This window comes from Cataglyphis hispanica, chromosome 10 (assembly GCF_021464435.1).
Source record: "Cataglyphis hispanica isolate Lineage 1 chromosome 10, ULB_Chis1_1.0, whole genome shotgun sequence".
NCBI lineage: Eukaryota > Metazoa > Arthropoda > Insecta > Hymenoptera > Formicidae > Cataglyphis > Cataglyphis hispanica.
The window spans coordinates 5,598,586-5,615,544 of record NC_065963.1 but is presented as its reverse complement, the minus strand read 5'-3'; the positions used below and the strand labels follow the sequence as shown (position 1 = coordinate 5,615,544).

General features: G+C 40.3%; 1 protein-coding gene across 6 annotated transcripts in view; it reads right to left on the bottom strand.

Moving 5' to 3' along the window:
- The window catches only part of LOC126852423 (pseudouridylate synthase RPUSD2-like), a 113,280-nt gene that overhangs the window by 66,958 nt on the left and 29,363 nt on the right, over nt 1-16,959 (bottom strand). The window contains exon 1 of one of the 6 annotated variants that reach the window (XM_050597232.1): nt 11,010-11,730. The exons of 4 other annotated variants lie outside the window; for them this stretch is intronic. In XM_050597232.1, coding sequence (XP_050453189.1) covers nt 11,010-11,162 — 153 coding nt within the window. In that variant the 5' untranslated portion in view covers nt 11,163-11,730. Of the gene's footprint in view, nt 1-5,793; nt 5,866-11,009; nt 11,731-16,959 lie in introns of those variants that run through there. One more of the 6 variants, XM_050597233.1, reaches the window with a different exon arrangement.

The following is a 16,959-nucleotide window of genomic DNA, read 5'->3' as shown; positions in this document are numbered from 1 at the left end:
CCATCGAAGAAAAATAAATACCCAACTGTGGCGTTATTTACGTACAAAGAGAAAGAGAGAGAATAAATGAATAAACGTATAAAGTAGACTACATTAAAGTTTACTACAATATATAGTTCTATTGCAGCATGCACTGTGATGTAACTCGCAAACTACACGAAATGTGTAACATAACTCTAAGCAAATATATTTAGAAGCGTGTATAAAAGAAGAGAGAACACGTGTTTGAACTCCATATTTCTAAACCGAACGAGCCGAGGTTTCTTACATCTCACTGTAAGAAAAACCGCTGTAAAGAACCTTGAATAAATAAAGGCTGAGTCTATGACATACCTGTTAATACAGAGTTCTAAAGATAGGAGACGACTAAGATTGTAAAAGATTTATTTGATAATTGTACAAACCCGCTAAGTCTTGTTCAACGAGCGAATAAAAATATTGTCGTTTACGAGGATCAAAAGGCGACAGGCGAAAGAGAAATAGCGACGCGTTTGTTTAGAATAAATTCGGCGACGATTAATAGCCCTCGCCGCCTCGAGCCAACATTGTCGGCTGCATTATTTTGCGCGATAAACATAGCCCAAATACTGCGACAAATGCGCGGCGGGAGAAAATCAATTTTTGCAAGCGCGACAATCCTTCTAAACGACGGAGCACGACTCCTGCTGATATTTTCCTTCCCCGGCGACCCCGTGCCGACAATGCGCGTCCAAGACACGCGATTCACATGGCACATCTATCAATTAGAGAATTTAAATATAGGCCACGCTATGCACGGCCTGACGAAAAATCGAATTCGTCTCCTCGAGCGCCGAACGGACGGGCTCGAGGCCGCTCCAAGTCCTTCCTATTTTCGTTTTGTTACAGGCCAGGCGTTGTTTTGTTGCCCGTAGCACCGCGCGAGCCTTGACCCGCGACTAATTATTCGGGAACGCTTTCCGGAAAGAGGAGGGGGAAGGGGGAAGGGGGGAGGGGGAGTGACCCCCTCCCTTTGGCGCGCTCGAAGACGAAGACGACGACGGGCGAATTCTGTGATTACGAAACGGTTGCGTTTGGCAGCGGTTACCAGCTGGTGCCAAAATATTTGTTGTGCCGTGCCCTGTTGCGTAAATCCGCGACGCGCTTACCGTCTCAAAGAGACGCGAACGACGGTAAATGGGCCGTGATCGTTCAATTATCGCGGAAATGTTTTGCGCCTCGTCCACGACGACGGCACGAGTCTGTCGTCTCTCGAGAGATATACGTCTCGTGCTAATTACGGGGTTAAATATAGCGAAATAAACGAGATGCGTATATGCCTCCATAACAATTGTCTGGGGTTGCATGTAAATGCCTCAGACGTTTCGTGAAACACGAGTATTGCGGCGAATATCGATTACGTAAAAAAATTAAGAGAGAGAGAGAGAGGGATGACGAGATACTTTCGACTTCACTGACGTGTCACGACGGTGTCGAAAAGAAACGAGCGACTTCCGTGACTGCAGTCATATTTTCGCGGACACGTGACGAATAGCTACAAGATCCCGACACGATCTGATGTGATCGCATGACAGAAATTGGCTCGACTCTCCAGCGAGATATTAATGCGAAAGAATGTACAAATGACTCTCATTAACGATATAGCCGTCGGCTCTATAATCGAAAAAGTGTCGTTGCATTAACGATTTCACTTACAGGGAGCAGCGCATCTCCTAATGCATGTTTAAGCCTTCATTTAGTCACAAAGTCGTTTTACTCGCTTCACGTTTTTAGCGATCCCATGTAATATTTTATATTAAAAGCTACTCCACGTCGCGGGAATATTTTGAAGAAGTAATTTTAATAAAAACAAATAAAATTTTTTTCCGAGTTTCTGATATCATTGAATTTCTACGATATTTAAAAAAAATGATTTTATTTCCAAGCTTTATCGACAAAGCTATCATTCTAAAATAGATATATATAAAGTAATCATTTTCAATGAAATTGTATATATAAACCTTGATAAAACTCTCAAACATTCTTGTTCAAAAAATTATCGCGATCTAGAAATAATTTAGTCTTTTAAGCAATTTCAACGATATCGATTATGCTACAATGTGTGGGTTCTTAAATTATAATAATATTTACATGAAATAAAAAATGGATAACCACGAAACCACTGATACTAGACATAGTTTATGAAATTTAATAAGCGAGCTACAGATATTTAAAAAATAAAAACAAGAATACGAGCAACAAAACTTGAAAAGATCGATACAATAGTTTAGAAAAAAATCGTACCTCACGTATTATTTACAGAACATCTAATATCCCTTTAACAAACAGATGTCGTAGCAAGTTCTTTTTTCTCACAACGATTATCGAGAGTCGCGACAGTCCCATGTTACATCCTATATCATTCCCAGTTACAGATAACATATTTTCTGCGAAAAGAATTTCTGCACAATTGCGTGATATTTTTTTTTGTGCCACGAGTTTATTGCGAGAAACGCACGTTTGCCGCATATGCGGTCTGTATATTTTTCTCTCTCGTCGTGGGAGTAATTCCGGCTAATGTTCCGAAAGCGGCCGGCGCGGGTGTCATTGATAGAGGATTCCGTGTGACACGCGGATATTAAGAAAACCTCGCAGCGAGAACTCGCATTTACCGGCGCTTTATAAATGGTTAATGCGGGGGTTGAGGGAGGAAAAAATCGATAATCTCCTGCCGCGTATCCCGTTGGAATTTCCGCCGATGTTCCGCTCGCGTGACGCGAGGATTAACTTCTCGCACATCGCGACTTCTCGCCGCGTAATTATTTTTATGATTTATATGGCAAAGATCGGAAACGCTCATCTGCAACGCGGCATAAATTGATAAAAATGGTGAAACTATATGGAGGAGCGGGAAGGGGTTAACGCGTGAGAGAGACAACAAAATAAAGGCGATCCTGGCAGTAAATATTTGATCAAAGCTCGGCTGTCGCGGATAAAAAAGACGTGCGAGCACATCGGCAGCAAGATTCGCGCAAAACAACACAAAAATGAGCAGCCACGTGCGTTAAAGGCTGTTGCCAGCAAACAAGATTGTAGATTAAAATTCGCGAGGAAAGGCAAAACCGAAAGAATACGCGACGAGAACAGCCTGTCGTTATCCTTTGAAATTGCCTGTAAGACGCGACTGCATACTTTTGTGCATATATCGCTAAGTGTACATATGTGTACAAAAAGCAAGTCTCAGTTTACGAAAATAAATATTTTACGGTTACAAAACAAAGGAAAAATCGTCACTTGCACAGTAAATATTATGCAAAGTAAATTATCATAGCACTTACTCTTTACGTTAATTCGGTAATAATTTGCTGACACAATCATCAATTTTTTAAACAATTTTTATCAACAACGAGATATTCTGATTTGAAAATAGCGTCAGTTTAAAATATTGTAAAACTTATCAGCTTACCATACAGAATTTTATGCACTTTATGTAATTTAACACTCCCCTTCAGTAATCATCCGCCGGTATTTCAATTATTGGTTCATTTATATCCGTTATGATGCACTTAATGCACCGCGCGCGCAGGCATGCACATATACTACGTATATAATATTCCGGCATAGCAAGGCTGCACCCAGTAAGAACGAGAGAGAGAGAGAGAGAGAGAGTCAACCAATATACCGTGTATATAGATATAATATATCTAAAATTTCATTTGGTTAATGGCAGTGCAGCCGTATTGCAGACATATACGTGTGCACGTGCGTACAGACATGCAGCCAGGGTCGCCTTCGGAGATTTGCGCGCCCCTTGGGACGACCGTTGAGTTTATACTTTGACTTTTATTTACCATAAAGAGAGCTTTTACCTATTTCCTCAATGTAGCCTGTTTATATTTTTATTCATATCTTTTACGAAGCCGCGCCGCTGCGTTCCGTCAAGGCAGAAATCCACGTAAAAGTAGAACAAGAAGAAGAACATCTTTTTATACCGTGTATGTATACACACGTATGTAGGTACACGTGTCGAATGAAAAATCGTGAATTGTCAAAGTACACTCTTCAGAACAATTCGCTATTTTTTGTCAGCGAAACCAGTCTTTACGTACGACGAGGGGGGGCGGGTTCATTGCAACGGTCGAAGAATCGCACGCGAAAGACAACCGCGCTTTTTCCATTGGTGCGGACGTGTCCTTTCTTCATATACCATTACGTAATTACTCGACGCAAAGAAAGCGAACTCTCTCGGTAGCCTTTAAATTTTACTCGATCAATTTTCAACCTGCTCAAATCGCATTATGCCGCCATTCTAATTTTCCACTTTTGTGCTAATGACAAATTGAATATTGCGAGAATATAGATATTCCGTGAGATACTTTGAGACGCAGAATCACATTAAAGGATATATTTTAATTTAATTCAGAATAAAGTGAACCAAGTAAATTATTTTCAATCTCATATAAAAACTTCGCAAGACCATACGTTACTTTCTTGATAAGAAATTCGATTAAAAAAGATAATATTAATTTTTTAGTTCCGCATATGCAATTAGATTAATCAATCTACAATAATCATCGTCGAAATAATAAAGAGAAATCAAACGCTTTACCACGACCTTTCATATCACCGGTCAACAAAAATGGCAGAACAGAAGAGCTATGAATTTCATCTTGATGGGCTCTCCTCTCTCCTCTCTCCGCTTCGCTAGTGATCAAAGTTCGCGGAACATCCGAGACGAAGCGAAGCGATCTCTACGTTTTCTCAATAAAATAGCTAGGCGACTGAAAACCATCGGTCCCAGCCGTCGTGAGCTACCGTCGAGACGCTTAGGGACCGAAGTACGTGCAGGTTCGTGCGATCTATCCGCGTGTTTAACGTGCGAGCACGTGCCTCGCGCGGACAATTCCCTTTTCGTGCTACAGCCGAGAACGGGAGCGATTTCGCTCGAGACGAGAATTTTTTTGTATCATCGATCGCCGACAGTCTCATTGTAGGAAAAAGAGAACCGAGTGCCAAATATACGTGTAATCTTTTATTATTCTTTTATCCTTTCGCGAAATCGACACCTGTCGCTTTTACCTTACTCGTGTCACTCGTTGTCCCACGCATGTTACAATTTCCTTCCCGGGATTATCAATCATGCGAGGACACGATAAGGGTGATTGATACTACAAGAAGGCACCGCCGTCAACCTCAGCCAACTCGATAAAAACGACATCGTTAGCGACACCGTCGCTTAAGGATCCCGAGCGTGCAATCTCGCACATGTGCACACTGTTGCAGCAGCAGGCAGATATTACAACGGACTCGTGCGTTATTACAACATCGAGCACTTTCACCGGTTCTCGACACGCGGCCCCCGTTCCTTGATCTACACACATACAATACATAAACGCACGCACGCACGATCCACATCAATCTCCATCCTCAGAAAATCCGCTCGCTCTCACGAGAGAGAACGAGGATATCCCGGCGAAAACGATTTAGTATCGCGACTGCAGCGATAGTAAATATCGCTATTCTCCGTGAGAGAAACATTCTAGCCATTTATAAGTATCGATAGAATTTGTCGGTATTTCGCGCGATTGCGAAATGCTGCATTTTTCAGGAAAGATGGAACGCGGAGATCGACGCGAAACTTGATTTATATCTGAGAGAGAATAGATACGAGACGAGATCGATATTCTCCGGTCAATCAATCATCATCGGCATCTCTTCGAGCATCGATATTATGCCGCCGCCGTTCTCTAATTCCGACGCCGTTGTCGAAGCTAGCCGCTTCGTCGAACGAGGCCGTCCATACTCTTTTCTCTCGCTATATAAATACGTACGTACACACATAGAAAGATTCAACCTCGGTTGTTCTGGCAGCGCAGAAGACGCTCTTGTCATCCGTCAACTACGCGGAGGTCTATATATTACGTAAGGCTTCGCTCCCGGTCTTTCTCTCGCGCGCCCATCATTTCCTCGCTCTCTATCCATTTCCTCCCTCCCCCCCTTTATCCCTGTTACATTCATTCCTCGTTCGATGTTCACGAAAAATAGAGAGAAACCGACGTACTTCCCGAGCTATTTGCGATATCAGAAATCTCTTTGTCTGATGATTTGAACTAGCTAAATTTCATTTTTAGGAAAATTTAATAAAATGTATACCAAAATACTTGCAAGAATTTCTTTATATAAAAAAAAATTTTTTAAAACACTTAAAAATATACTACATGTGTCTATTTTTTTATATGAGGATATAATGTAAAAAAAAAAATTATTATATCCTCATGTAAAAAGTAGACAGTGTACTAATACATTACATATTAAACACTTCTTAGACTTCTCTTATAAAGAAACTCATCCAAGTATCTCGGTGAAATTTGTCAAATTTTCCTAAAGATAAAATTTCGCCGTTTTAAATTATCCGACAGGGAGATTTCTGGATGTTCGCAAACAGAAAAAAAAAATTAAAAAAAAAAAAGAACTTTTTTTTACACTCTCGTACTTATAAAATTAAATTTCATTAAATCTCGCTGCGAATTAAATTTAGCCGATCCGAATTCACGAAACACGGAACGCGGAGTCTGTGTCGCGATCGGCTCATTGTGCGGAGATAATTGAGCGCCCGGAATAACCGCAGCTCCGCACCCCGGTGCGGCGCGGCGGCTCGCCGCGCGGAGAAGAAGCGCATTTATCTCGCGAGAGCCGGAGCCGGGCCGGCAGCGAGCGCGGCATTGTTATGCATATAGGCGCGAGAGGATCAAACGCTGCCACGTTTATACGTGCGGCGCGCGATATCGCGGTAAATAAATAGATTGCGAATTAATGGCGCGGATATGTGTGCCGCGTATATATATATATATATATATATATATATATATATATATATATATATGGCCGCTGCGAATTCGTCGTTTAATACGACGAAAGATCAAATTGACAGATTCTCCGTTACGCAAACGCGGCGACACGACTATCGAGATTTAACGCCTGTAAATATGTATTGTTGCTCGTGAAATTACCAGCGTGCGTATACATATATTCGTTTATTTAAATTTAAATTTAAGAAAATGGTCGCTCGAATTACATCTGCATCCAAATTTATTTATTCTACGAGGATTTGATGGGGCGCTTAATTAACTGAATCATTTAAAACTCGACAATTGAAAGAGCTCTCGCAAATTTCTCAGCTTTACTGGACATTTAATGGAAACATTTTCTAAGATTTAATATCTATCTTAAGAAAACTTTAATCCGCGCGGGCAAGCGAGAGAGAGAGAGAGAGAGAGAGAGAGAGAGAGAGAGAGAGAGAGAGAGAGACTTAATAATCAGAGTGTCCAGCGCGCGTTGAAGATACGGAAGTTATGAGAACGACTTGATATTAAAACTTCTTCGAGAGAAGGAGTGTAACTCTTTTTAAACTTCCTCCGAGAACAAAGAGCTTGCACGTCTGCTGTGTACATGCTTTCCGAAACATTCTCTATAGAAACTAATAGACACTTACGTAACTTCGATCGGATGATTGTAAATATAACAATTTGATGCCTGTTATTTAATGCGAGAAGTATCGAACACAGTATTGTCAGCGCGTAATAACGACGAGAAAACATTTACACAAATTATAAATCAACCGGATGCGCACATCGTAACAATTTTCATTCGCCACGATTCGAATTACACAGAAGATGTGTCGAGCCGTAAAACGCGTAAATCCCCGTATTTGTTCCTCGATTACAATCAAGATACAGCGCGGTCGTAAATAAATAAAATATTCGCCGATATTCTTTCAAAATTCGCGGGAGCAAATCGATGGAAATCAAATATTTCAATTACGGCTTCGCTCGGCGTGCTAAAAATCATTGAAGCATAATGATCGACTGTCGTCCGACTTTCGCGATGCCACGATATTACCCGGACAAGCGAAGCTAATGTGTCGATCGCGGACATGTCGAAAATTGAATCTGATATGAAATCTAACGGACGAAGAAGAAATGTCATAAAATCAAAATCATCAGAGAAAAAATATGAATAATGAAATATCGAAACAAGAGACGCCTCGATAATGTTTAACGCCACATCGTGTTATTCGTCGACTTTTATATTACTTTTAGAAAAAAATTCGACGAGATGCCCCGAAAGCGTTCATGACGTATCGAATTAATACGATTGATCGAGCTTAGATCTCGAGAAGGGGATAGAAGGCAAACGAATCTCTGGATCGGTCGAAGACGCGGCGCACCTGTTTGCTCGTAAAGTGCATCATTTGCGTGTGTGTGTGTCCGCGTGTATGAAGGTCTCTGAGTTTTCTCGCAAATGTGCATGCGACTTGGCGTCCAAGGTGCATATATTTGCTCGACGTAACGACACGTCTGGCGACCGTTTCGTCTGCATGCTTTATCTCGACTACGCCGATCCACGTATCTCGAAAGGCGGAAAAGCGTTTTTCGCGCGATAGATCTTGGAAAACTCGAGCGCGATACGTGCGGAATAGAGATACGTATCGGAACCGCCCCCGGTTTTTCCGTTCGACAATGTTACAACGTTTACCTCTCCCTCGACGAAAATTTATTTCATCGTAATTACACCAAGTTCGACCTTAAAAGTCTCCGTGAAATAAACTCCGGCCTTCGTTCGTTCGTTCAAACGTTATTGTGCGTCGCGCGGCGACTTATTTTCTCGCTCCCCGATAACTTTATATCTCACGAATTACGATAATGCCGCGAATGGGCAGGAGGAGCGGAGCACGTTTGTGCTTCGGAAAACGCGTCTCCGCCGCAAATGCGAATACGGCCAAGTGATGGCAAAGTGCTCGTCAAATTATAGATATGCACTCGGGAAAACGTTTACCGTGTCGAAGTGTACGACGACGACGGTACTCTTGCTCGTTGCTCGATAAATTTCCTTCTAAGAGAGCGCCGGTTCTCCTAAGCGGCTCGTCCGGAGAGAGAAGAAATAAAGACACGAAAAAGAGAGAGAGAGAACAGGAAGAAGGTTTCACCTTTTCCCCCGGTAATTTAATTATCTTGATCGGGACGTTGCGACGTCTTTATTTAACCCACGTTAACGATATGGCGCGATATGAAAAGTCATAAATAAGACGTTTCTCTTAAGAGCCAAGATTGCAGGAAAATCTTAACTTGTAAATCAAAGTAAATTTTCCGAGCAATGATATACGGAAACCGGTTTCGATCCGAAGAAAAAAAGATTCTCCGCTCCCCTCAAGATCACCAATAATGCATGTTTTAAGCGCGATGACATTAAGCGGCTATTAGTACGCGTCGAACATGTGGGAAGAGATTTACGTATAGCTATATCGACTTTGGTAAAGTGTGTGTTCGGCGAAAGTTTCGTGTCTCTTATTATAGATAGAGCTTAGAACTTCATTCTCTTGTTCGAAAGGAGGGGAAAGGGCTAATTTCGCTAAATAAATAAAGCGATAGAAGAGAGAGAAAGAAAGAACATTCATTTATCATACAACTTAATGGAAGCGTACAAATTGACTCGCCTCGCTTATCATCGATATCAGGCCAATTTTTGCTCCCCCCAAATATCGATTCATAATTCACGACGCAGCGCAAAATTCAACGTCTCTCTTTTCCTCGAATCCCGACGCTTATCGCGAATAAATTCGAACAACGAAGATCTGGCAAAGGGTTGTTGCTGACTTATCGCCGACGCATATGTATCATCGTGTATGAATATTTGTCATGCTAATCCTAATACACGCGACCAGCATTCTGTTATTTTAGATGCATTCGCCCTCGTATTATTACGCGCAGATTATTTAGATTTTACCTAGAATAGAAGCGCGCTAGGGACAGACAAGATAACTGGATCGAATTTGGCACAATAACAGATCTAATTATGTATTGAAATATGTATTGAAATATGTATGATCTAGTTATGTATTTATAAGAGATCTCATATAATAGCCATTATATACGCAGTCTCTCCCGATAATGTCAAAATAATCGCACAAAGATAAATCGTATAAATATATTATATAAAATGTCTAAAAATGTCTGGCGAGTCTAATATTGGCAAAGCTTCTTTTTTTTAACGCAATTTAAACAGCATTTTATTGAATATTACGATTAAAAATGTAAAAAAAAATTTAATTTATTATGACATAACACAGCAAAATTATTTAGATTAGATGAAACGACCACGTGCGAAACTTTTAACTTACGGATCAAATACGTAACATTTGTCGTTTAAATCAAGGCTACTTGTCACCTTATTTATAGTTTCCTTGCTTTGATTAAAAAAAAAAAAGACAACGTCTCGATCGTCGAACAGTATGATTCACGAAGAAGCAAGAACGCAACGCATCGTCTTGCTACTCACGTCACCGCGCATAACACTTGGTGCAATTGCCTGTAAATCGTTCCATCAACGATCATCGCACATAAACGATCTCTATTCCGACATAGATGTATAGATCGTTCGCGGTATCATCGGATAAAAATAAGTCGTGCCCCCATCTCGAGGAAGGGGGGAATATACGTGTTTCATTGAGGAATAAAGTTTTGCTCTATCGCTTTGCGCGAGTAATTTCGCGAAGGGGAAAAAAATAGTGTTCCGATACCGCGAAACAACGTTTGTAACTTTTCAATTATCGCGACTCGGTCGGTTTTCGATGAACGAAGAACTCCTTTGCGAGGAGCACGAACTCGTTTGCAGTTCGATAATGAACAGAAACGAACGCGCTTCAAACCAAGTTTGAAGAACACCTCGGAGACTCGAAGTAAAATTAAAACTTCGCAGCTTGAATGCAAAAACACGATGTATCTCATTCGAACTTGCATCTTGCCTCGCGCTTGAGGGGCCCGAAACTAATTTCCAACTTCCGTATTGCCTAGTTAACTCGATTCTTTGCGCGCCAACATTGCGCGGTAATTCTCTCTTTCAATATCACTTCCATCATACATAACATTTCCTATCTCACGAGAGACGCGTACGTATATACGCACGTAAAGTCCCGTAAGGGAGAAACGTCAAATTCAATGGAACGAAATTCCGAAGTAGCCCCGATATGAGATATGAGGATCGCGGGGGCTTACCTTACGTGGTTCCGGTGCATAAATTCCAGGCAAGGGTGCCAGTAAGTGCAGACCGGCGGGATTCGGGATGCCGGAGGCGGGATGTCCCGGCGGTATCGGCAGCGGCACCAACTTCAAGCCCCAGGGCAGATACCAAGGCGCCGTGTGATGCATCCTGGTTGGCGGCTATCAATCGCGATCGGCGACGCACAGGTCGATCGAGGATCACGATCCAGCGTGCGATTCCACCTCGCGATTTATACGAGACGATCGGAAAAACGAAGACCGGAAAAGAATCGAACTCGCGTAACGATTGTATTTCTCTTTTCCTCGAAGCGTCAGAGGAGGGCAGAGCGAGAGGAAAAAGGGGATCACCTCGACATTTTCCAAGCCTCCGTATCCGCTATCGAGATAAACTTCGGTATCAACTGATTTTCTCTCGAAAAGTACGCTCCTTAACCCTCGCGATAAAGAGACACGTCACACGCGCGAAGGATGCGAGAAACGATTACGCGCGATTGAATTCGTCATGGCGAGCGCGTGCGCTTAGAGAAAGTGCATTAAGATTGCTGCCGCCTCTCTTGGCCGCGTATCGTGACACGCCGAATGTCACGCACCCTATGTGCGTATGTACACGCGTATTTATGTGCGTATGCGCTCGTATCGCCGATACAACACGTTCGATTCGCTAAACGCGAAGAGACAACTCTCGACAAGACGTACTCGATACAAGCGCGCGGCGTCGACTGATCAAGGGAGTCTACGGACGCGAGCACATGGCCGCGCGCGTCGGCTCCCCCCACCACGTCACCCACCATCTACGGCGTCTCCCACCCATTCCCGCTCGGCAACGTACGTCATGAGCTACGACGAACGATAAGATAAGAAGGAAAATCTTATATATCGATATTTCTTTCTTTTTCGAATGTATATATAATTGTTCGCAAAGACTTAAACCTCGTGGATTATTTTATTTTTCATATATATATGTATATACAGGCTTCTTTAGCTTTCATACGCACTTTATATAGAGACGAGAATCGTATCTGAGGATATTTTCTTTTGAAGATATTTTCTGCAACATTTTAAAATTATTTTACTACTTTATTATATTAATTATTTTATACATGATAAAGCTGGATCGTTTAGTTATTTTTCATTGGAAACGTTTATCGTTTATGCTTTCCTACTTCGTTTACATTGTTTGTGTTTATACACATTAGTACGTGACTACATGATTAAAGATCAATTTATGCACAGCTTGAACTTTAAGAATAAAACACGCTAATGCGTTTTGCGTCAAATTTCTAGAGATCCATCATTTATATACATCGATTCTGCCTGTTTTCTATATAAAACGAGATTGAATTTCGTTTCACGTGGACAGTAGGGAACAATGCATGTCCTTGACCTTGCTTCGTACGAAAAATATATTGCGAGCTCGCAACAGTAAGTTTTTAAATTAGATGAAAATCATATTTTAAAGTGCCGTATCTTTGCCAGAATCAAAAACAACTCTCGTTTAATTCAAAATGAATATAGCTTATAGGGATGTATATTTCATACTATGTATAAAAATTAAAGTTATTTGTGAGAAGAGGCGTAAGTTTCTGCAAATAATTATCTAAACTCTAATGTAAAAAATATACTGTATTATTTTTTTATATTATATTATTTACTATAATAAAAAGATATATAAAATACATAATTTTTTATTTCAATTTTAATCTACTTTATTATCATAGCATCGATAAAGAAGATAAATAAAGAGCTTTTCTTCAGCATCATTCTCCTTTTATATTTAGTTCATTTATATGTTATTTTTACGATAAAGAAAAAATAGTTACTTGCTAATTAATTAAAAAGTATTTATTCTTCTCTGTCCTAGTTTTTCATTATAGCACATATAAATGGTGCAATTAATATGTAAAATATATCTCGAAAAATAGAGAGAGAAAATTCAAGTCATACAATTGCGTTCTACTCACCGCATAATAAATATCGTTCTCTAATCGTTGCACAAAAGTTATTTTGAAACTGTCCCCATATACTTAAATATATAATATATAAAATTTTTTATTATATTCGCAATAAAAATTGAAAACTGACATGAGAAGATTAAGTGCCGAATTTTGATAGACAAATGCAGCAAGAGAGATATTCCAAACAAGATCTAGCAACTTTGCTTTGTAATCTCATTTCAGAATTGATGGCGCATGGATGTCACAGGATCAAGCTTTGATGTCAGGAAACGCGTCGCGACGAACGTTGGCTCGAGAATTAAGGGATATCCATCGGGCGGTAACTTATGCTGAATCCGAATCATCCGGTCCGTTGGTATCCTGATTTCGGAGCAATCTTGCCGGACCGCCGAACAGAAGCGCTTGACGCGTGTCTACGTCAGAGATATAACGGACATTCAATTCGCGATTAATTTAGACCTGAACCGAGAGAGAGCCGGATGTCAATGCGAAACCAAAGATATTATATAGAGATGAACAGTAATGAAATAGAAACACGCTCGACGTAAGCCGATGGAATTTATTTTTGATAATTAAATGGAAAACGCCAAGAACCAAATGTCAAGACAATGATGTTGAAATAATTAATGACGAAGATATAGAAACCTAGCAATAAAATAATCGTTAAATATGATTTATACTTCTTGGAATCAGTGTCAGACGCAAAGATAAAAAAAAAAAAAACAACAAATAGGTTCGCGTTTCGAAAACAAGAAGAGGATATTAAATTAGCCTTATCATCCAAGATATTATATCAGCATAACATTTTAATTAGAAACTAAATTTACGGCGCCCGATGCCCGAGCCGATACTCGTATCCACAATGCATGTACATCCGGTGGAATTATAATTAAGTGCAGTTTAATTAGCTGTCCCAAAGTTGGATGTATACCCCCGCCCCCCTTCTATCCCTCAGGAAAACTGACCCCATCTAACTTCAATCTCGGAGACGGCTCGTGTCCGTCGTAATGGTACCCTCGTCGGCTCGATTTTATCATTTATTTATCAATATTACTTTACAAATTATGTACACTCCAAACACATCGTTTCGTAAATCGACGAAGACCGAGTGGACGTTCCTTTCAATATGTAATTTAATCCGATATCAGAAAAGAGATGAGGGGGTGGCGTTAGTCGAAGTATCTGAAATGGAATTGATGCAGCCAATGTTGTTCCGCGCGGAAGGAGATAGAAAGACAAATATCTGGCGTGCAAACACGCCATGTTACCCTCGCATTCACTTTCAAGCGCGCGCGGAGTGACGTCGGCTATTCCATTTCCATGACATTGAAATATATGCGGAATACGTCTGTGAAAAGATGGGAAATCAATAGTAAACACACGCAGACTTTTCTATTTCAGGCTCGACGCGCGCAATTCTATATAAAAACACTCTTGTAAAATAAGAAGTGACTTTTGTAAAATATAATCGACGCGCTCGTTCATCCCGAAATATCATTTTCTTTCATTCAATTTTCAGTATTTGTGATTTTTACCTTGTATTACGAAAGACAAATATATCTCGATACGCAAAATAATGTCTGTATAAGCGATCGTTTCTCTTTCGCGATCTACGCAGCCATCGGCGAATAAGATGCACGAGATGTGTGTAATATGTCGAAGTAAATATTGACAAGCGATTAGCCATGCGCAGAAGCGACCGTCGAATATTAATATTAATACGCTGAGGCGGCTGTGACAGCTTGGTAATGATGATTTCGTCACTTTGGAGGAATCGAAACATCGTGGAAATTCCTGAGCCATCGAATAACGATCCTGCTAATTGCTCGATGTCACAGAGGCATGAAAGCTGCGCGCGTAGAAACGGTCGAGAGACGCAAATAAAAGTGAACTGTACCGAGAAAAACAACCAGTTATTCTTGCATAATCCAAGTCCGTTTTAATTATGATCAAGATCTGAAAGGATGCTTCGTCTCGCGATCTTACAAGAGTTCAAACATTGTTATTCAACTTAACGGAGTAGCAAAAGGAACGAGAAAAACAACTGAAAACTTGATAGAGGAAAGAATCCATTGCACGACCTCCGACACCGTATTAATCTAATCGAAGTTCTGCCTAGGAACACCGAAGGGACACAGCGACGAACTCGCGGGCAAAACTTTTTCCATTCATGTTGCAATAAAGTTCGCATTTCCACGCGCATCCGAATCGATAAAATGGATCTAACGAAATATTAGCTGAAGCAACTGCATGAGTCAATATTTTAGTTTCCGTAAGTTCCGCGAGATATATATTAGAAAAAAGAAAAAGAAATACTTTCTATCAGATCTCTTTTGCGTTCACATCTAATTTTTTTGATATTTTCTCGATCGATATCACGTAGATTTGAATTTTCGAAAGGCTGTCTTCATTTATTCTCGCGAGAAAGTTTCGGAAGTTACGTACAAGTAAGTTTCTTCAGGCAAAAAGATTAAATCGGGAAAAAGAACCGTCCAGTGTCGCAAAAGCTACATCTTCGATTCTGGATTCTCGACCCGGAAACTTTAAAAAGTCCTCGCTTGTAGATAAAAGTCGAGAAACCGGCGTGCATTATCGTAAAGTGTATTATCGTCGTGAACATATTTCGCGGTTATTTAGTGAAATGCATGTTCTTTCAGCATGCGACGTACGCATCCAAACAAAAAAAAAAAAAAACAAAAGAATTGTTTCACTGAAACGCGAACTGAAATTCTCAATCACGGAGCTAGTGTCTTTTCGTCAGGTTACAGTCTGTGTAAACGTACTTTTATATGCGACACGCGATGGATCGTTGACATAGGGGCCGACTTTTGCGTAACACACGTTAACGTAGCCGTATCTCGATACGAACGAAAGAACACGCACAAACCGCACGTAGGATCGCGTGCTTGATTAAAAATCTTTCCTTGTCCCACTTTACGGGCATTTAGTACCCATTCATTCAAATCGATAAATATATATTTTAGTTATATCTACGAATATGTAAATGAAAAGAGATATGAATCTATGGCTTAATACATACAAGAGTATTATCCAATTGGAGATAAATGATTTTTAATTATTACCGGACGATTAAATGAACGAATTAATATTAGTTTTGTTCTCGATATTAATTTATAACTTAATTAATTTATAATGATTATAATACATTGCCACAAGGCACGTTTATGCCTTTTTTTTTTTAGATCGTGATATTATAGTTCTACCAGTCGAGCCACGAGCACTTTACAGCTTACTCGATTGAGTTGCCTGTACGTAACGTGAATATGCAAATTGTAATCCACTTATGCGAGAAACAAACGTTAACTGTCAAATTACTGTCACTTCATAATCTCGCAACGATGTATCCTGCATACGCGTTGACTAGCATGAAGATATAAAAAGAATCTCCAGGTCAACTCGATCAAACGGAAGTTTGATAAATCACACATGATATAAAATTTTTTATTTTTTTCGATAAATAATAATATTAACTATATCTTCTTTTTTCAAAATCTTTTAAAAATCTAATATAATTTTTTTTTTTATTTATAATCATAATATCTTTTGTAGCTTTTTTTAACGAAAATATTGCGAAAAATCGCGTCATTAATTCAACGTCAAAAATCGCGAAAAAAAAGCGCAGATTTGATTAAAAATCATTGTCGTTGATGCAAGTTTCGTGGAACGTGGCATGCAGAGTGTAATTTTGCCAAAGTATATACTTTTCCAGTCTCTGCTTTCCCCTTTCCCTCTCTGCAACCTTTTCTTCCTAAACCGAAATAGACGACCGGCGGGTGGTTCTCCAACCGGCAATCTCGTCTCTCAGAGGCTCAGGGTGAATTACAGTCGCGTATCTTCTCCGCTTGGCGCTATAACTCGCGTAGGTGGACAAAGAGAGCCGCGCCTCGAGCTATTTACCCTCGTTGATGTTTGTACGTCGTAGCGGATAAAAACAAGCCTCGCGGCGCCTCGGATTTCGCGTTGCGGTT